General features: G+C 37.5%; 1 protein-coding gene across 4 annotated transcripts in view; it reads right to left on the bottom strand.

The window, feature by feature from the left end:
• DDX42 (DEAD-box helicase 42) overlaps nt 1–22,443 on the bottom strand; it is a 36,795-nt gene that overhangs the window by 4,208 nt on the left and 10,144 nt on the right. For 3 of the 4 annotated variants that reach the window (XM_058284514.1, XM_058284513.2, XM_058284512.1), the window contains exons 2-16: nt 20,890–21,126; nt 18,454–18,604; nt 16,264–16,325; nt 14,859–14,895; nt 13,958–14,107; nt 8,854–8,958; nt 8,207–8,326; nt 7,181–7,357; nt 6,445–6,573; nt 5,752–5,851; nt 5,161–5,208; nt 4,541–4,638; nt 3,456–3,732; nt 2,464–2,690; nt 623–733 (exon numbers count right to left, since the gene is read on the bottom strand). In XM_058284514.1, the coding sequence (XP_058140497.1) occupies nt 623–733; nt 2,464–2,690; nt 3,456–3,732; nt 4,541–4,638; nt 5,161–5,208; nt 5,752–5,851; nt 6,445–6,573; nt 7,181–7,357; nt 8,207–8,326; nt 8,854–8,958; nt 13,958–14,107; nt 14,859–14,895; nt 16,264–16,325; nt 18,454–18,604; nt 20,890–21,110 (2,013 nt within the window). In that variant the 5' untranslated portion in view covers nt 21,111–21,126. The remainder of the gene's footprint in view (nt 1–622; nt 734–2,463; nt 2,691–3,455; nt 3,733–4,540; nt 4,639–5,160; nt 5,209–5,751; nt 5,852–6,444; nt 6,574–7,180; nt 7,358–8,206; nt 8,327–8,853; nt 8,959–13,957; nt 14,108–14,858; nt 14,896–16,263; nt 16,326–18,453; nt 18,605–20,889; nt 21,127–22,443) is intronic. The other variant, XM_071210743.1, reaches the window with a different exon arrangement.

The raw sequence follows: 22,443 nt of genomic DNA, 5'->3' as shown, positions 1-22,443 counted from the left end.
TGTCAGCTAAGTACACACAACATGCTTCTTCAAGAGAAAAATCACGTGAAGCGGACTTGGCCCAACGGACAGGGAGTCCACCTACCACATGGGAGGTCCGCAGTTCAAACCCCGGGCCTCCTTGACCTGTGTGGAGCTGGCCCTTGCGCAGTGCTGATGCGCAAGGACTGCCCTGCCGTGCACGGGTGTCCCCCGTGTAGAGGAGCTCCACGCGCAAGGAGTGCACCAAAAGGAGAGCCACCCAGCGTGAAAGAAAGTGCAGTCTGCCCAGGAATGGTGCCGCACACAACGGAGAGCTGACACAAGATAACACGACAAAAGGAAACACAGATTGCTGGTGCCACTGATAAGGATAGAAGTGGTCACAGAAAAACACAAAGTGAATAGACAGAGCAGAAACGGGGCGGGGGGGGGGAGGAGATAAAAATAAAAAATAATAAATCTTTAAAAAGAAAATCACAACTTTAAGAACAAGCACTGCATTCTAATTAGCAGATAAAGGACAAGGTCCCCGGTCCCCCCTTGGCAAGTTTTTAACGTACTAAGGTGATCTTCTATAGATCAGAATAGTCCTGACATCATCCAGGACTACTCTAGGGGCTTGACTGGAGTCTGGACTCACCGTGTTCTCAGAGCCTAGGCCAGGCCGCTCCCTATAGCCCAGGCCACCTCCTCCAATGTTCAGCTTTTTGCCTTTCCCTCCTTTGAAGCGGGATTTCCGAAACCAGGCATTCTGCAAGGAACACAATTCCAAGTTAGACCACAGAAGGGATAGAAGGACAAGACCAAGGAGGTATTTAAATGGAAGGAAGAACCTTTGCTTCATCTTCAGCCAATACATTTAGGCAAGGGAAGAACTGTTCACAGGACCTAGATTAATTTTCTTTTTGGTAGTTTAATCAACCAAACTTGTCAGTAGACTGAGATCCTTATTTGGATTTCCTTTACTGCTCCTTCCTTCAGGGTCACCTAGAAGGGAAGTGATTAGAGAGGCCTAGAATGTAAGAGAGTCACTTTGGTCACCTTTTTTTTTTTGAGATACCAGGGACCAGAGATTGAACCCAGGACCTTGGGTGTAGGAAGCTGGTGCTCAACCACTGAGCCACTTGGGCTTCCCTGAGTTTGTTTAGCTTGTTGTTTGGTTTTTGTTTGTTTTTTTCAGGAAGCACTGAAACTGAACCCGGAACCTCCCATGCAGGAGAGAGGCACTCAATCACTTGAGCCACCTCTGTTCCCACTCTGGTCAATTGTAACTTCCTGAAGGAAAATGAATTTATTTTCTATTTCTCAAACAATATATATATATATATATATACACACACACACACTATCAGATTTTAAACAACTGCTGGGTTCAAAACTTGAAGGAAAAAGCTATATAAAGTGGGGCTTCTTAGAATGAGGTCCAGAGGCAGACTTCCAAGGAAGAACCGATAGTCACATAACAGAAAATTTTTTTACTCATACAGCCTCAAAGTTTTCACTGAATTTGATCACTGCCAGAATAGTACTAATCAGATTTACTTACATTCTTTTAGGAAGGCAAACAGCTCTGAGAAGATTAAAGGTTATCTGACAATCATATATTACGGTCAAAGTGGAGTTCTTAAGAGGTAGGGCAGGCTTGGGAAAGGTGCTGATCAGGGAAGCTCACAATGTATGAGCAATTAGCTATAACAGAATGCCACAGACATAACTGTATCTTGGTTAAAAATTTAGTTTTAGGATTAGGAAAGGAAGAGGAAACATTATTCTCTTTTCTCCTGCATTGCAGGTCCTTTATTCTAGGCCCTGAAGCCTGGGCACACGACACTATAACTGCATTACAGGTAAGTAGTTCTGTGGGCTGTCCTATGATTCTGACACACACAGTTCCTACACCATGAGAACTCATATTCTTGAGTTCCAACTAAACTAACCTTGAAAAGACTAGTGAGAACACAACTCATGCGCAATGTGGATAAAGCATATACTGACAAAACTCAAGATTCAATTTAGTGGAGTACTTTGACTCAATTTTGGACTAGAGCACACCTAGAAGAGGTAATCAGTATGATCAAAGAGCAGAAAAATAAGAGGCATCCCATATTTTTAAGATACCACACATTTTTAACCCTCAAAAAGAGATTTTTTTTGGGGGGGGAGGGCAGTAAGGAGAAAAATAGCCATCTTTGAGATTGTTTAGTCATAAGTATGCTATAAGGCAGAGGGATAAATTAGAGGGGCAAATTTGAGCACAACAGAAGGAACAGCTTTTCAACACAGATGTTAAAAGAGAAGGATGGGAAAACAGACCAAATGATTTTAAAGTCTCATGATCCCAGTCTGTACCTCATAAGCACTAGCCACCACCCCCCTGCCAATCCTAAATTTCTTGTCAAATATCTTTGTTATTTGCCTCAGGCTTGATGAATTTTAAACTTAGTTTTACAACCTGGAACAAACTGATATCCAGCCCCTCACCTGCATTGCCAAATCTAGGAGTTCCTTGGAAACGTGTTGATTAGCTCCTTCCAAGTTCCGAACAAGGTCACCAGCAAAATTGCTGTCTTTTGGGGTCAGTAAGGTATAGGCCACACCCTTCTCGCCTGCTCTTCCTGTGCGGCCAATCCTATGAGTATGGGTATCAATGTCTCGTGCCACATCATAGTTAATGACAGTCTTAATTGAAGGAATGTCCAGACCACGGGCTGAAACAAAAAACAACCAAATCTTTTATTCTTCCTCTGGAACGAAAAGACCAAAGTAACCAGAAAGGCTAGGACTCTAAGAACCCACATTTCCTGTATCTAGGCAAACAGCCTGACTTTGGTAAGCTGAGTGACAGTTATTTTAGTTAGTTAGCCCAAATGCCACTACTGTAGATTCTGTGATGCTGGACTTGAATCTTCTGCTACTGATAATCTGCCATGCCCTTGAATGGCACTTGAATCTTCTACTACTGATAATCTGCTATGCCCTCTCTCTTGCACCACGAATATATAAAAAATTAAAACTAGCATCAAATGTGTCTTGAAACTGAAAAAAATCTCCTTTCTGGGAGAAAATATCAATTTTTAAGGGTAGCTACTGAAACTCAATAGAACAAAGTCAAAATTCAAAAAAGAAAAAAAAAATCTGATCCTGAATGAAATCTGCCTAACTAAACCAATATAAGACACATCTACTTTATGCAGACACACCATAAGGACATAGTCTATGATGCAATTGCCTCAACAATTTTTTCCAAGTTCCCTGTAGCTGCGGGGGTTCTCTGATGTTATAGGTCAGTGGGAAACAGTAAAGTGAAAAGTTTTACCCAGCGTTCCGGATTATAAATGTTCCTCTGAAATGCTACTCCATTGGGAGTGGCCAGCCAGCCAGCTGAGTACCTTCAGATAGTATAGGTCTTAAATAGTAAGAGCACCCTGATGGCATAGAAAACTAAATTTAACTTGGGGAAATTCATACTCTACCTGCAACATCTGTAGCCACCAGAACTGGGATGTCCTTTTTCTTAAAGTCTGAAATGACCTTGTTTCTTTCACTCTGATCCATGTCCCCATGGAGCAGCCCAAGATTATGACCCTCCTGTTTAAGGTTATTGGCTAGCTCTTCAGCATTGGCTTTTTTAGTAACAAACAAGAGGACACTCCCTGAAGATGTAAACTCTACCAGACGCCGGGTAAGCCAGTTCCATTTACTAGGCCCAGAATGGAGAATCTCCACAATCTGTGTTACATCTTCATTTGCCTGAGAAGAAATGAAACATAAGTGAGAGACACTGGTGCCACAAGACACCTGTAAAAGGACCAGGCTTCACATTTTCTGCATCCAGAAGAATCTTGAACAATCCCCCTCTTCTCCTTGGGCTTTCAGCAAGTCAAGTCCAGCTCAAAACTCACCTCCCCTCTCCAACACTGTGCTCTCCATCCCTCCTGGTATATACATATACCTAACTAATACTCCCATTCCTATTCAGAAGCATATTCGGGTTATTCCTAATAAAGTAAATTCCTTTTAGGTCTCTCCCACTCACTGACCCTAGTACATGCACATAAGAACGCACTCAGGAAAAACTGATGTTAATGTGCTAACCAACCAGGACATTAATTTTTTCCACATAGAGCACATGTATAGGTTAAGAAACAAAAATTTTATTTCCCCCTGACCTTTGAAATCATCCCACTGCATTATCCTATAGGCTTCCTCCCACAATTATTTCAGTTCAATTCTAATTCACTGGTAGTCTCCCAGAGTTTTAGTGTGTGTGTGTGTGTGTGTGTGTGTGTAAGCTTAAAATAAAACAACTTACAGAAATTTCCAAACATCACAACAGGTGAGATGAACATCAACTTCCATATACCCATCACCCAGCTTCAACAATTACCAACATTTTGCCTTGTTTCACCTACCCCCCCAAAACTTATGTGAAACACAGTTGTCACATCCATACATACGTAACAGCATTATTATTTTTATCTCAACAGTAAGAAATTAATTCCATGCCTCTATATGAGAAATAATCCACTGGGTCCCATCTAGCCCCACGTAGGGTTACCTCTCCAATATCTCCCTGCACCACTCGAATAGGGTCGATAAGGATGTCTCTCGCCAATTTTTCAATCTTTTTCCGAAAAGTTGCACTGAATAAGAGAGCTAAAAGGTAAAGTAAATTCTGTTAAAGAAAATAGTAAAATTTCTTTATTGAATACCCTTAACTAAGCTTCCTACTGACATTCAGAATTATTTTTCAAAATAAACCCATCTGAATTTTAAATTTAGTTGGAAAACTGATTCCCAAAGAAAAAAGACTTGCCCTTATTCTTTTTTTAAATTCCCATTTCAATTAAGACATGATTGTCAGTATAGTAGAGGAAAAGGCTCAACTTCAAATCATCGTGTACTGTGTCTTACCTCTACCCACTGATAAAACTGTATGAACTGGAGCAAGTCATTTAATCTTGGAGCCTTGGTTTTACCACCTATAAAAATGAGTAGGTTACACTAATACCCTCTAAGGTCCTTTCCACTCAGATAAGCGGTCATCATCTCTCCCTTCATGGTGTTCTCACCAGTACACATACGATTGTTTTTTATTCCATAGTGTGAGGGCTTATAAAATAAACAGGTGTTTATTCAGAGTACAAATGTGGTTTAGTAAAGCTGCTTCATACATACTCTGTCTGTCAGGACGGACATGACTTGCTATGGATCGCACCTGGTATTCTAAAAGAAGCAGAACAGTAAAATTAATACCATAATCCTGTCCCACAATTTAGGTACCTAGAAAAAGTCATTTTAGTAAAAAAAAATTGAAGTAAAATCTTTATGTGGGAGTTTAAAGAACTAAGGAAAATTCGAAACTCCTAAGACATCATTCAGTGTGAAATTTGGAAAAACTTCTCCACCCATCAGCTGGGCACAACTGTGTTCCCTCAGTAAAGACAGCTTTTTAGAGTTTTCACACAAATGGGTAAGTCACAGAGGATAATCACCTACCTAAGAACACTGAGCTTGACTACCACAAAGGCTATATAAATAAAGAATACAGAGAACGTTTCTCTGTATGCAAAAGTATTTTAGATTTCAATTCAACCAAGCCTAACATACTTTTCCTGAGAAACTCCTGAATGCCTTAGATACATCTTTACAGTCTAACCCTATCCAGAAGTATTTTTAGCTTCTCCCACATAAAAAGAGTTTAGAAAGGTGTAGAAAAAAATAATATCACAATGATGATAACAGAAGAAACTGGTGTTCAAAGCATACCAAAACCCATGTCAAACATTCGATCTGCTTCATCAAACACAAGGTAAGAGACTCTTTGAAGATTGGTAGCTTTCTTCTTTACGTGATCAATCAGTCGACCCTATGAGATCCAGAAAGTGAACAGTCAGAATAATGAAAAAAATTTACAAGAACTAGTTTCTAAAGTTGAATTCCTGGCAAAAGTGTTAATACTCCAGTTTTGGACTGTAATAGATACTGGTTCAACAAGTCTCCACCGTCATTCACTATCTAGCCCAAGAGAAGAGAAATTTTGAAAATTCAAACATTTCTTCCTCTACATTAATTGTAATTTAAAGTCTGTGGAAAGTGGCCATAAACATTTTTGTGAGGAATTCTAGAATGACCAGATTTAAAGCCTAATCAGTGGGTTTTAATGCCCCGAATATACTTTCCTGGGTAGTTATGATGATAATCTGAATATCTTTCTGATTCTTGATACTGTGGATAACCACAGATCCATTTTCTAGGAGAGCTTTAAAAAACCTATTCAAAATAGAGGGGGATTTGCAGCTACTAATATATATATCACAGAGATTCCTCCTGGACTGTGAAGATTAAACCAGAGTCAAAGGCTCATCAGGGAATGTGCAACCCTGTTTACCACATTTTAGGAGGAATTCTCTCCAGTAACTAACCATCTTTTTTCACACCGAGAGGGACTAACATACTTACTGGGGTACACACAACAATCTCTGCCCCTTCCTGAAGGGCCTTGGCCTGCTCCCACATGCTCCCTCCTCCATACACGGCCACTGATCGAAGGTTATATGCTTTCCCAAACCGCTTACATTCTGCATGGATCTACAAAGTGGTTAATGACATATTAGCAAACAGGACACTAACCACCAATTAACATCTCTGTCATGACCCCAAAAGGAAGTATGTTATATGTTACAGAAAATCAAAAGCTAGAACATGGTTTATTATTTTTTAATTAATTTGTATTTTTTAGGAGGTACTGGGGATTGAACCCAGGACCTTGTACAAGGAAAGGAGGCACTCAACTACTGAGCTACATCTGCTTCTCTAGAACATGCTTTAAAAATCAATTTTCTTAGTAAGGAAATATGTAAATAGCAAGCAGAATAGCATTTCACATCTCAACAGGCTACCTAAAACCTTGCCTTGATTACTCTTTTTTTTTTTCACTTCTCTTCCTAACCCTTTCTACCAAGAAAAATGGACTAACTCAGTAGGAAAACACTGAGAGCTTACAAAAAACAACTCCCATGCCATAATAAATATTTCTCTTTTAAAACATTATTTTCTAGGGAAAAGTGTGGTATTTGGTTATATAAAAAAGATTAACACAAAATACCTGACAAGTTTTAACTATGCCTAAGTGACTACTTGGACAGTCCTTTGCTAGTCCATATATGAATGAGGGCATTCTATACAAAGCACATACCTGCTGGCAAAGCTCCCGTGTAGGACACACAATCACTGCAATTGGTCCGTCACCTGGCTCCAATTCCTTCTGATCCATTATATGAATCAACATGGGCCAGATAAAGGCTGCCGTTTTTCCACTGCCTGTCTTGGCAATGCCAATCATGTCTCTACCACTTAATGCCACAGGCACACCCTGGAGAAAAAATAAAGTGTGTTCACTCTAAAATTTCCATTCCAAAGATGTAATGAAGGGAAAGATAAGTGGCTATTAATAACACTCATTTCCAGTGAAACAAAAATACCCTGGGTCATGCATAGTGGCTATGAAATAGCAAGAAATACCTGGCATTCCAAAAAACTTTTTAACTGTAAAGGAAATTCATCATTCTCCTATGTGGATTGGCCACATTTATAGAATGATTTATAGAATGATTCTAATTTGCTTGAAATACAGGAATGAAACATTGCAACTTACAATTGCATTGGTTGCTAACATTTTAATATACTTCCTTCTCTTGAGAAGGTGCAGACTTCCCCATTCATATACTGAAAATTCTCGGGAGTCTATATAGGAATGAATAAATTCTACATATGAAGGAGAAACATAAACCCTCACTTTCAGCCATAGACAAAGGATGCCTAGTCACTGCTAATGCTAAACTTGTCCATTTGCAAATCTATTTTGTTAGATTTGCGTTCTAATGAAATACTTTCTTCATTTCATGCTTTCAAGGCATTTGCCAGAGACAACAAGAACATTTTTCAGCCCCTTAGTAACTTTTTGGAATGGTAAATAATTCACTCTTGCTCTTTAATATTTAAAGGTTCCCAAAATATTCTTGGATTTCAAGGATGTTAAGACTTTAATTTTTTCCCTTAATTAAAGCAAAAGTTGACGGCTTTGCTACAGAGGAAGTATTTGTACACATTCTAACCATATCAGTATAGTTCTGCACCAAACACTGATTTGTTACTTTGATTTGTTTATAAAATAATTATAGTTGCTGAACATCATTCTACTTTATTTCTATGTTTTACTCACCTGGCACTGTATTGGAGTAGGCTGTGTGTACTCAGATTTCCGAATCTGGTGCATAAGTTGTTCATCAAACCCAAAATGAGCAAAACTACTTCCTGGTCTAGGAGGTGCAGCACCAGAGACCTAAGGATAAAGACAAATCCCAGGAATGACTTGTACTTAAAAAAATAAATAGCATTTGAAGTTCAACAATATTTACCTGTATCTAGCATTTAGCTTGGGTATGAAAAGTAAAAATGTAAGCCTGTACTTCTGTCATATGTTTAAAATCTCTTTTAGGAAGTACCAGGGATTGAACCCAGGATAGTACTTAACAAATGGTACACAATCCAGAAATACTTGCTAATTGATCTAAAGACCACAATAACTTAAGTGTTTCAATGCATTTATACACAAACTTGACTAAGCACATATAGCATTCACGTGTATCACATCAAAGAAAACACGATCCTATACTAAAAAATCATCTGGAGAACTAAAACAATAAAATCAAGACACATAGGCCTAAGGGATATAAAATTATTATACTATCAAAAGTACTTCAGTGACCATTAGGACAGAAATTCAAGGTTACTTTAGTTTGGCTAAACAATATTAAACTTAAACTAATTACATTAATATAAGAATATTTAGCTTAATGGTTGTCTTACCCGAAGATTGAGCTTATGCCGGAGATCAATTAACTGCTGTGGGGTGAGGTTGGTTATCTCTTCATGCTCATTGTAAAAATTTTTTTCAAATGGTGGGTAGTCAATCTGCAGGTCCAATTACTCAAAGTTAGTCTAGAATTCAAGAGTCAAGCCTGTAAGTTTGATTTTAATGCACAATAACCTATTATAAATTTTATACTAGAAAACCATAACCAGCTAGAGAGAGCAAAAGAATTCACTTACTCATGACACACATCCCAAAAAATACAGCCAGTACTTCTCCCCATTCCTATTTTCAATGTAAACACCAATCTATTCCCTGAAGGGAATCTTTAGAAAACCTCAGATTTTAATGACCTTGAAGAAGATGAAGGACACTCTACAGTGCCAAAGTCCCCAGAGGACAAGTACTTAAGATACTCCACCCTATATACTTAAATGTTTTGGAATAAGCTGTTTACCTAGGTATAGGCACTTAAAAACATTCTCAATATTTCCTTTGGAAATAGCTCTGCCTTTAGAGGCAACTCTCTTCTTTTTAAAAACATGGAATTATTTACATAACTTTAAAAAAAAGTATGGCCTAACATTTCCAATTCCAAAACAGTGAGAAAGTCATTTCTGCTACTCCTACTGTACTAAGGATACAAACAGGGATCATCACATGAATCTGTTCCTATATCAGTTTCACGTATTCAGTTCCATGAGAGCAAGACGTTTTGGCTTTGTTCATAAACGTATCCAAAACAAATAAATGTGAAATGTTGCTACAGTCAGAAGGGATATGAAAGCATTTGAAAGACGTGTGCAAATACAGCAGCTGAAAACAATAGAAAAGAATGGAAGAAGTATGTGAGGATACTAAGTGGCCACTATAGTCTCCTACTACCCAACACAGGCTTCCTCAGAATAAGCAAGGAGACTCATCTGAAATGGACAGGTGGAATAAGTGAGGAGCACAGGGGATGAGCCAGAGACTGCTCTTCTATCCAGAGTGGCCAAATGCAGCTCAAGAGCCACAAGCCTTTGACTGAAATTATCGTACTGATGCCCTTCCTTTCCTTACTGCAGGTCTTTCCTGGCAGACTACCCAACACATTAGGACAATCATGGGATACTCCAGCATGATGATGGAGTTGGGCACTCTTTGTCAATCTCAGGTTATTAGATGATTATTTCAAATACTTGTGTATTCCTTATTTGACTTTCACCCTTTATCATGGATGCTTCCTCCTAAATCAGTTTCAAATATTTAGTTTCATTTGCCACATGTAAAATACCAAGGTATCATGTTGTATCATCTATACAAAAGGAAACATTTAAAAACTGAATTTAACCTACACTCTAGCTACCACTAGCAGTTCTCAAACTTTTTAATCTCAGGCCCCTTTTTACTTATACAACAAAAACACAATGAGCTTTCGCTTATGTGGGTTATAGCGATAAATACTTGCCATATTTAAATAAAAATCGATAAATTAAAAAATACACTTAATCCATTTAAAAATAACAATAATCCCATTATACTTTAATGTAAATATTTTAATTTTTTAAAATTTTATTTTCCAAAAGAAATTTCTTGAGTGGCACTGTTTTACATTTTTAAGACTGTCTTTAGTATCTGATTTACAAGAAAACAGATTCTAGTGCATTTAAACTGTTGATATATGTATCAAAGAAAATCTGGCCTCACAAAAATCGTTGGAAAAGGGAGAAGAGTACTTTGATACTCTTTATGGATACTTGTAGATATTTATTCCTCTTTGGTACCATACTGTAACTTGACAAGTGATCATTTTTTAAAGGTAATTTGCATTGTGTAAAATGAAATCATAATTAATGAACTGTTCACACTCTGTTACACTATAACCTACCAGTCTATCATACACGTTGAATTGATTTTTTTTTTTTTAAAAGATTTATTTATTTATTTAATTTCCCCCCCTCCCCTGGTTGTCTGTTCTTGGTGTCTGTTTGCTGCGTCTTGTTTCTTTGTCCGCTTCTGTTGTTGTCAGCGGCACGGGAAGTGTGGGCGGCGCCATTCCTGGGAAGGCTGCACTTTCTTTTCACGCTGGGCGGCTTTCCTTACGGGCGCACTCCTTGCGCGTGGGGCTCCCCCACACAGGGGGCACCCTTGCGTGGCTCGGCACTCCTTGCGCGCATCAGCACTGCGCATGGCCAGCTCCACACGGGTCAAGGAGGCCCGGGGTTTGAACCGCGGACCTCCCATATGGTAGACGGACGCCCTAACCACTGGGCCAAAGTCCGTTTCCCATGAATTGATTTTAATTCATGCATAATTTTGTAACATGCATTTGAAAAATATTAGTTCACTGAGGTTTGCAATCTTTCAAATGTTGACATATTTCATTACACAATGTTTTAAAAAATCATATTTGTTAATATCACCATAACTTCATCTGGGAAGCTGTCAAGCTCACAGTGGTGGACACAAATTTCCAAATTTTAATTTCCACCTGAAAGCTTGAATTTCTGCCATTGGCAATAAAAACTGTCAATTGTTTCCCGTAAAGTGTCATTCATTCTCTCAAGCAAAAACGGTGTTCCGTGGGGGGAAAAAAAAGCTAGTTCAGCTCACGACTCAAACACTTAAGTGCTTTCCCCTGAGAAAACTATATCTTTGTTATATACACATAACAAACTATATGTTTTGGTGTGCAAAAGAAATGACTTATGTGTATTTCCCATTTTGTCACCAAGAATATTTAAAAAAACATGTAACACAATGGTCAAGATTTAATAAAAACAATGTTTACTGTTTCCTCAAGAACAACTAAGGGCAACTGGCTTTTTAAAATACTGAAATGGGGGAAGTGGTTGTAGCGCAAGCAACTGAGTGCCCATCTCCCACATGGGAGGTCCTGAGTTCAGTTACCAGTACCTCCTAAAGAAGACAAACAACAAGGAAAAAAAAAAGACAACAGGGAAACGGACTTTGGCCCAGTGGTTAGGGCGTCCGTCTACCACATGGGAGGCCTGCGGTTCAAGCCCCGGGCCTCCTTGACCCGTGTGGAGCTGGCCCATGCGCAGTGCTGATGCGCGCAAGGAGTGCCGCGCCACGCAGGGTGTCCCCCGCATAGGGGAGCCCCACGCGCAAGGAGTGCACCCATAAGGAGAGCCACCCAGCGCGAAGGAGGGAGCAGCCTGCCGAAGAATGGCGCCGCCCACACTTCTCGTGCCGCTGACGACAACAGAAGCGGACAAAGAAACAAGAAACAAGACGCAGCAAAAAGACACAGAAAACAGACAACCGGGGGAGGGGAGGGGAATTAAATAAATAAAAATAAATCTTAAAAAAAAAAAAAAAAAAAAGACAACAAGCAAAACAAGGAGCAGACAAGAATAAAAACACACAAAAAAAGTAACAAAAAAAAACACAAGCAGGGACCAGATGAAGCTTAAGCAGTTGCCTCTCCCACAGGAGATCCCAGGTTTGGCTCCTGGTGCCTCCTAAGGAAAACAGACAACAAGCACAAAAAACAAGCAAGAGAGACAAGGGAGCCATCTCGGGGAAGGGGAATATTGAAATGGTCTGGCAGAGAATATTATAACTACTCCAACAGTTTGGTGCCACTGATTTGATTCGTGTCAAGAAATCAGCAATTTTACCCACCATTGCTTTTATACCGTTGATACAAACACAGGTGCGGTGAAAAGTCAAATAATCTTAATTTTAGTATGGTAATTGTTTTGATCATGTGGAAAAGGTCTAAGGAACTCCAGGGATCTATCTTCTGATCACACTTTGAGAATGAATGCACTAGATAAAATTACTAGAGTATACAAAATCTAGTCTGATATTTAACATGGATGAAGCCCTAATTTTTTCCTTCTAGTAGTATACTGATATCCTAATTCTCCTTTCCTGATTTAAGGAACCTGTAATTTCTGGCTCCACTTTGAAGGAAAAGTCATTTATCCCAGATCTGGGAGCAAGAGTAAAGATTCAGAGCAATAAAAAAACAAATGCAAGCCCAAGGACCTATTTTAAAAGGGAGATGGCAAGTGTTGCTTTTAGAAAACAAGTTACAATCACTTGAATAAAGTTCTTTGGGGAAGCGGACTTGGCCCAATGGATAGGGCGTTCGCCTACCACATGGGAGGTTCACGGTTCAAATGCCGGGCCTCCTTGACCTGTGTGGAGCTGGCCCATGCGCAGTGCTGATGCGCGCAAGGAGTGCCCTGCCACGCAGGGGAGCCCCACGTGCAAGGAATGCACCCCTTAAGGAGAGTCACCCAGCTTGAAAGAAAGTGCAGCCTGCCCAAGAATGGCGCCGCACACACGGAGAGCTGACACAACAAGATAATGCAACAAACAGAAACACAGATTCGTAGTGCCACTGATAAAGATAGAAATGGTCACAGAAGAACACACAGCAAATGGACAGAGAGCAGACAACTTGGGGGAGGGGCCGAAGGGGAAGGGGAGAGAAATAAATAAATAAATAAATCTTTAAAAAAGTAAATAAAGTTCTTTGCTTAAAAATCAAATGTGGGGAAGCAGATATGGCTCAAGCAGTTTGGTGCCTGCCTATCACATGGAGGGGGAGTGGCGGGAAGAGGTCCCAGGTTAGGCTCCCAGGGCCTCCTAAAGAAGACGAGCAAGACAGTAGCTGAAGCCAATGGGCTGGCACAACAAAGAGACACAACAAGGAAACACAATGAGAGACACAATAAGCAGGGAACGGAGGTGGCTCAAGGTGCCTTCCTCCCACATGGGAGGTCCCGGGTTCAGTTCCCAGTACCTCCTAAAAAGACAAACACACAATGAATGGATACAGATAGCAGACATTAAGCATGAATAACAAGGGGCAGGAGGAGAAATAAATCTTAAAAAAAAAAAAACTAATATGAACAAATGATTCAGTTGTATCTTCAATAATATAGGCTCCTGTAAAACCTTATGGAATTTCTAACTGACTCAACCACTTAGCAGATGTGACAAGATCCCAAAGAACAATATTCTCACAACATAAAGAGCATGAATCAAGAGTACTTAGATATTGGGAAAACCTAAATACTAAAGCTGGAGAAAACTGTATCAACTTAAAGCAAGAATCAAATTCAACAAGAAACACCATACCTCTGAATGATCAATGGGAGGAAGAGGATCAATGATTTTTTTGGAAGGTGCAATTGGATTTCCATCACTATCATACTCCAGGTTATCTTCCTCCTCCTCCTGAACCACACCAGCAGTTGGGTTTTCTGCCATGTATCGAAAATAAGCTTCCTGCAGGAAAGCACAAAAGCATAATCACACCCAAGTACAACAGAGAACATTTCTGCTCCTGTCATTACTGCATACAATGCACCAGGTGCATCAAGCAAGACAAGACTTACTACCAATGATTCCTTTAACAATAGCAGTATTCAGAGGGACAATCAGAAGAAATGAATGAGGCAGTTAGTACCACAAAATGAATTTAGCTGGTTTAAACGTAAGACTCACAGATTTGTCTGTCCCACAGCCTTCCTGACGTGGGGCTTCAACTGCCCCTGCTCAGAGCTGTAGGACACATGCTGTGGCTTTACCATCCAAGTTTGGAAGTTGACACTGATTAGAAAAGGTCACAAACCTGGAAAGGGCTATTGCTCACTCTGGTTCCCTTCTCACCATCCCATAACTGTTCAGTAGGAAAAAATATACTAAAAGACAGTCATTGAGGCCCTCAGTAGATCCCACACTACTCTACTTTTTGATTTACCAGAATAAATGTTAACTTTGGATTAAAAAACAAAATCAAGGAAATAAAACTATTTATTTTTGTCATAGTTGATAAAAAATTCCATCTTCACATGGGAGAAAGCCATACATATCTTTATATTACCAACTGGTCACACAGGAGAAAAGGATCAACTCAAATGGCATTCCCTGCTGAATGTCAGCAATTGCCATTTCAGTGAAGACAAGCTCTAGCTTGTCTCCAGTAGAGACTTTGTGGGGTAAAAATAAAAGATAGAAATACTGCATAGGAACTCACTTGGTCATCTTCCTCTTCAATGTCATCTCGAATACCCCTGGAAAAACAAGCGGAGAAACAAACTTCCCTGCAAATGTTCCCCATACCCAGCTCCATACTTATAGCAGATTAGTGTTGAATTCCAAACAGCACAGGAACACTCAACACTAACAATAACAAAGCAGCAATAAGCACACTATAAATCATCCACCCATCATATATGTGTGGTTTCATTCTACAAGCTTCAGTCTGTATTCCTTTTGAATGGAATGATATAGTACCCCTGGAAACATTAAGTACTAAAGAGGATATATAGAGCAAGAACTTTCTGAAGATAAACCAAAGGATCCTAGCCTTACCAACCCCATACAACAAACACAATGCAGTTGTGAAAATCATTTTATATATATATATTTTAAAAATCCTGCATCCATTTGTAAATTCTAAATGTACACATACAGTATACATACAAAAGAATGTTACAATGTTCATAATGTCCCCCAGAATTTCAAGTTCTCGAGTAAATGTTTTCAGCCAACAACAGTTACCTTGGGGACAGAGAGAAAAACTACACCAACTCATACGGAGAACCTGTTGCATCCTTCAAGAGTTATAGAAAGCATGGTTGGTTGCTTAGTTCCCACAACCATTTCTTTGGTATAGCCAGACTTTCTGCCTAACCAGAGCACTGGCTATTCCAAAGGCAACAGGAAGCAACACCACCAGTGCAGGGAAGCTGAAGAGGATGCAACACACAGTAAGCACCAAAGAGAGGGCTGAACCTCCATATGGTAGGTACAAGGACCTTGGGGAGGCCCTGAAGCACTGACTGTCAAGTGGAAAGGAAAAAAGTCCAACTATGCCTATTCTTGTGCCTGACAGCAAAAGCCTTAGAGGAGGTACATTCAGCAGGAAAAAGGGGAGAATTCTCTTTCTCAGAAAGTAAAGTATTTCAAGTTCTGACTATTGGTGCTAAAGCATGATATCATTCCTTAAATGAAATGTTTTATTATTACTATAGACAGCTTTTTATGATTTAATCACCATTACTTCTCATAATCAAGCAGATAAGGATTTACATTATTTTATATTAATATGGGACAAAACTCAGAAATACTTAACCCAAACTTCAGTTATAATGCTTCCCTGTAATTCATTCCTGGCATTTACTAAACAACTATTTATAACTTAACACCAAATACTATTCTACCATACAGTATACTTTTAAATTATTACAAATGCAAAGATTTTTTTGGTTGTATCTGCTACATATAAGTATAGAAAGATTATTCAAGATAGTGAAATAACTTCAAGTAAAGACAGTTGTATACTTTAAAATTGTTTTCTATAAAGTTGGAGGGAATAGGTTTTGCAATACTTTAGCAATTTTCATGTAATCTTTGTGAGGGAGAAGAAAACAACTTACTTTACGTTTTTTCTTTCCTTGTCCTTGTCTTCAAGCCTCTTCATGTCTCTTGCTGCCTGATCCTAATGAAATAAAAGACCATATGGAATCATATCAACTGAAAATAATGAGAGGGAAAGTTCATTTAAGGATTTTTTTGAAGGCAGCATCAGGGACTGAACCCGGAATCTAACACATGCAAAACAGGCGCTGAACTGAGCTACACCTGTTCCCCATTAAAAGGATTTTTAGACTGGAACAAGTGCCATCATAGCTCTAGCTAGAGTGTAAAATGGCCCACGAAAGAATAAATTTGCATTGTCTTAATTATTTTCAATAAGCAATACCCAAAAACTCTAAATACTTGGCTATACATTATATAATTTTTTATCTGCAATATATACCATGCACAGAAAAAATAGCAAAAAGGCTTGATCACAAATACATAAACTTTGACCATCTTTTCTTTTCAAATTAATGATAATGTAGAGCTATAAATTATAGGACCTTAAATTCAGACAAAATAGCCTTTCTTAAAGTGTGGCTTAAAACCGTTTACATCACAATTACCTGCAGGGCTAGTAAAAAGGAGGAAGAGCTAAATGCATGCAATTTTTATGTTTTCCATAGGCAATTCTTTAAACATAGCAATCTGACAACTGTTAGCTTAAATTACTCCTTTGTTTTATACATATTGAAAAATCAAGGCTAGAAGAATTAAGTTTGCCAAGGTTTTACACATTCCGCACAACTGTTTCTCATTATAAAGCAACACGAGTTTTTCTGGCTGCTGTGACTATGAAAAATGCTATTATATATAAGCTGGCATAGTTGGATATTCTACCTAATCAAATGCTCTCAAAAAAAGAAATTTTTAAAAAAGAATATTACATACAAACTACCTACTAGGGTTTGAATCAGAATATTAGATACACTTAAGACTAAAACTAAATTGAAGGGAGGACATAAGCAATATGATATATGAAACAAGTCATAAACACCATAGAACAGATTTTTTAAGCCCACATGAATCTTTTTTTGGGAATGCTTGCTTTAAAAAATTTTCATTCTAGTTCAAGCACTAGAAAAGTTTACACTTTCTAGAAAAGTTTACATCTAAGATTAATGGAACATTTTGGCAAGAACACTCTCTCCAAGATCAGACAACATTTAAACTGTCATAAATCCGCAAAGGCCCTTTTGATACTGTAGGTTAAAAAGATACCAAAGAGTTACAGACTAAATATATGAATCTGAAAATTGCTCACATAGACGTTAAGTTTTAGAAGTGGATTAGGTCACTAAGAATGTGTAAAGAGTAAAGATGGCAAATAAATTGCACTGCAGGGGAATCTCCGTTTTTGAGAAACTACAAGAGGATCATAAGAATGACAGATGGATATTTAATGAATTTTTAAGATGCAACAATGATATAGTGTTCATGATATTTCAAGAGTTATCCTATGGACACATACAGAAATACTGATGGATGAAATATGACTGGGATCTGCTTCAAAATAACTTAAAAAAGAATCAGGGGTGGAAGAGTATAGATAACACAAGATTAACCAAGTGTTAACTGACAGAATTGGGTGGTGGTACATAGAGGTTCACTGCTTTTTTTTTTTCTTTTTCTTTATAGAGAAGTATAGGTTTTACAAAACAACTGGGTTGATTTTATTATTTTACTTTTGTAGGTGTTCCAAATTTTCCATAATAATTTCTTACAAAAGGAAAAAGAAAAAGAAAAAAAGAGGTTGGAGAAAAAGGAAAACGCAAAATCACAAAAGCCTAATGAGAAGAGTTTCAAGGACAGAGGTCACAAGTTTCAATTTCTGCAGGGAGATTACAGACACCTGTAAACTGAAAAATACATATACACAAATATAAAATTGTATTTTATATATTTTTAATATATATTGTTAATAACATATATTAATATATATTGTCATATTGTTTTTAAGTAGAACACGCATACACAATACAAACAAATCTTAAACTTCTCTGTATGTTACAATTCAAATTTCTGGCCACTGATCATCTCTAAAAATACTGCAGGGCAAGTAGATTTAAAAAACTGTACAATACTGGAGCAAAATTCGCAAATAAAATGACTAGAAAACAAATTCTGGACTAGGATTGAGATACTAGGTCAATTTGGTCTATTTCTAATTGCTGAATATTTTAATGAAACAAAGAGTTGACACTTGCCTCCACTTCAGCCATGAATGCCTCCAAGGGATCATCATCACTGTCAGAATCTGCCGTCTTGGAATGGAATTGCTGGCGAGTAGGTGAGTTTTCAGCAGGAATGTAAGGTAAATCAACATTGCTAGAGTCTTCTTCTTCATCTTCAAAATATCTGAGAATTAAAATGTAGATTGACAAAAAGAATGTTTAGTTTTAGGTTGGTGAATCAATCATTTAACAGAAAACTTCACTAGGACCTATCTTACTATTAAGAGCTTTAACTTATACAGGTCAAATTAGAGTCCTCCAGGCATTGGCTAATGTGGTGGCTTGGAGTTATGTACCCCAGAAAAATTAATTCTTAATCTTAATGCCGGCACCCTGAGGTAGCTCCCTCATCTGTTTGCTCATTGTATGTGCTTGTTGTCTGCTCACTGCCTGTTTTTTCTTTAGGAAGCACAAGGAAATGAACCCAGGACCTCCCATTTGGGAGGTCGGCACTCAATTGCTTTAGCCACATTCGCTTCCTGCTTGTTTGTTTTTGCTCATTGTCTGCTCTTTGTGGTTTTGTTTTTTTTGGGGGGGGGTACAGGAGGGCCTTGTTGATTTTGCTCGTATTCTTCAGGAGCACCAGGAACCAAACCCAGGAACTCCCATGTAGGAGGTAGGCACTCAACTGCTTGAGTCCCATCAGCTCTCTGAAGATGTTATTTTTAGTTAAGGTGTGGCCAACCGAATCATGACTTGTCTTAATCTATTACTAGAGGTCTTACAGAGAAGGTCACAGGGAAAAAGCAATAGGGAAAGAACCATGTAAGAGGTAAAACATATGAGAGACATGTAAGAGAAGACACCTCTATGTGCATTGCCATGAGCAGCCAGGCCCAGAATACCAGTCACTGAGGGAAAGCATCATCTTGCTGATGCCTCGATTTCGGACTTTTCTTAGCCTCAAAACCATGAACCAATAAACTCCTATTGTTAAACCAACCCAGTGTATGTTATTTGTTTTAGAAGTTAGAAAACTAAGGCAGTTAAATACCTTATTTTCAAGAATTACTTAATATATGCAAAATTGCAGGACTGCAAAAAGCAGTCAGAGCTGATTCTTTATTTCAATAGTGTTCATTCAAATCATGATTCCCAGTTCTTTTAAAAAGGGTTAAGTAGTCAGTAAAAATGCAGTATTTCATTGTTGAAAGGATAATATTCAGTGTTTATTAAAGAGTCTAAGCTATAGAAAAAAAATGTGTCTGAAATATTAAAAACCTAGTTTATTCTTTATAAGCCTTAAACAGGTATTTTTATAAGGCTAGGGGCTTCCTTCAGAAGTTTTGGCTATTTTCTGAGGCCCTACAGAAAACTTCAAAAATTAAAAAAAATAAAAGCTCAATTCAAAATTATTCCTACTATATTTAAGTATTCACAAGGACAATTTCAAAACCTGATGAAAGTATCACCTTCCCTCTAACAAACATCTCAGAAAGGGACATCTATATAGCTCTTTATAGATCGAAGGAACAAAACAAAAGCAAACACTGCTTAGATCTTACCTCAAAATGAAATAAAACAGCAATGCTACTAAATATAAGTTTACATAAACAGCAACAGCAGTTTAAATTTTTGAAGCATTTCACAACTTCATAGGATTTTAAAAGTACTAACAACTGTTATGCATTGTATATATGTGTGTGTATATATACACACTAATGCATACTCTCTAGGTTTTATTTAACTAATTTTTTGACCTGCCCAAAATACCCTGAACTGCTAAACCACTCTCTAGAAAAATGATACTTGACTCTGCTGGATCTCAAACACCTACTTCCGTATCTGATTCTGGGTAACATATCAACTTTCTAAAATGCTGCTGTGTGCTTAAAAAAATCTAAAAACTACAATCTTAAGAATTTTCATTTAAAAAAATCATAAGCAATGTCATAACCAGGTTGGAAATAATAGTGAAGAGATTTCTTTAGCCTCAGCAGAGAGAAATAATAAACTACAGAAATTGGAACTAGAACCTTCACACCTCAGCTTTTTATAACCACCAGCTTATTAGAATAACAAGTTAAAAAAGATAATTGGTAAATGTTTCCTAAGAACTATGGGCAAAGATATAAGTAGATTTTTCTACTCACTATAAAATGTTACAGCATAATAGTTTTAAGGACTTGGGTATTAAGGCAAACTATGTTTCCACCAGTTCTGGCAACTACCTGTGTTTTTGCAAATCAATTTATAAGGTGTCAAAACATGCAAGTATTACATTCCTTACAAATGAATAAAAGAAAATTGACAAGGTAACTTATTAGGAATAATGCAATTCAATGAGATAACCAATTTAAGAAGTGACAGTACTATTTGGGAAACAAATGGTTTATTTGCCTCGATTTCTGCTGATGTAATGAATACTGCAAAGCCCAACCTTTGCTAAATTACCGGCAAGGAACTTACGCATTTTCTTCATCAAAGTTGGCCCGTTTAGATCCAATTTTGTAGAAAGAAGGGAGTTGTGGTGGAGCTGACTTTCCAAATCCTGAAGAAGAGCTGGTTGCCCCAAAGGCACTATGGGACTGTTGTGGGAGTTTGGGTTCCTCCTTTTTTCCAGCACTAATGGCAAAACCTCCAAAACCAAATCCCCTCTTTGTGCCAGGACCACCTTTATTCCAGTTCATGGTGTCAATGACTGATCTGTTGGGATCAAGATAACATTAATATAAACTTAAAAATATCCCCAATTTTTATGTCTCTTCTGACCTCTACCTACAATTTTATTTAAAATTTTTGCTTCTCAATTAAAACTATTTTTGTGTTTCAGGTATGCATTGTGCTAAACTTCACCAAATAATTTTCTAAAACACTAAATAAATTTTTAATCACTTTAGTAGGATCTCAAACTAAACAAGAACATAGTATTTGAGATCATCGTCCTCAAAGGATTTGATTCCTAATTAACATCTTATTAAGCAGATAAAAATATTTTTGGGGAACCTGCTAGGCATTGTGTCAGGCAACTGAAGATACCAAGATAAAAAGACATCTCTTTATTTCATCCTTAAAGAACTTACAGTCTACCAGAGAAACAGACGACAAAAAAACAATTTAATATACTAATGTAATATAATATTAATACTTGTTTAACAGGGATTAAGGAGCTACAGGAAGACTGTTCCAAAACTAAGGGTCATCTTTTAATGCTATATGAATCAAAGAATCAAAACTTAAAAGGTAAGATCAGTTATTTGTAAAAAGTCTCTAAATAAGTCTTTGAAGGGTACTTATGACCCATGCATTTATTGAGCAACTGCTCAGTAGAATATGTCAAGAAAAAAAGGTGATTCATTAATATCTTGTCATTAGTATTGAGAGAGCCAATAGATAAGGATTATAAAGTAATTTCTTGGGTATTTATAAAATGTTTACAAACAGTACCTTATAATCTTATTAGTCTTAACTAAAAAAAAATTTTTTTAAAGATACAAGGTACCTAAGTTTTGCCAAAAAACAGAAAACTCAAAAAGGAAAAAGGAACAAAATTAAAAACTGAAATTTCCTAACTATAATTTTGTTGATATCTCTTGCTATCTTTTCTATGCACATATGTATATATGCACAAAATTTTTTAAAAACTGAAACTATAATGGTATAAATTGTTTCTTGTGAACTGATTTCTTTATCTAATGATATATTGTTAATATCTTTCAATATCAATAAATATATTTTTCCACTACTGTTTCATAATATTGTGAAACTTATCATTATAGCTATCTCTTTGTGCATACTCTTAATTATGCCCTTAGAATCAATTTTAAAAGTACAATTGTCAGTGAACTGCATGCTTAGGAATAGATGAGATGGGAAAGTTCATGTTATATACCTGTTTCCACAGTGTGAGAGAGAGAGATAGAGAAACTAAAGAGACATTAACAACTAAATGCAATATACGATCCTGGACTGGATCTAATAGGGAAGGAGAAAAGGCCTAAAAGGACATTACTGGGATTATGA

Source organism: Dasypus novemcinctus, chromosome 21 (assembly GCF_030445035.2).
Source record: "Dasypus novemcinctus isolate mDasNov1 chromosome 21, mDasNov1.1.hap2, whole genome shotgun sequence".
NCBI lineage: Eukaryota > Metazoa > Chordata > Mammalia > Cingulata > Dasypodidae > Dasypus > Dasypus novemcinctus.
This window is presented reverse-complemented; position numbering and strand designations above follow the sequence as displayed.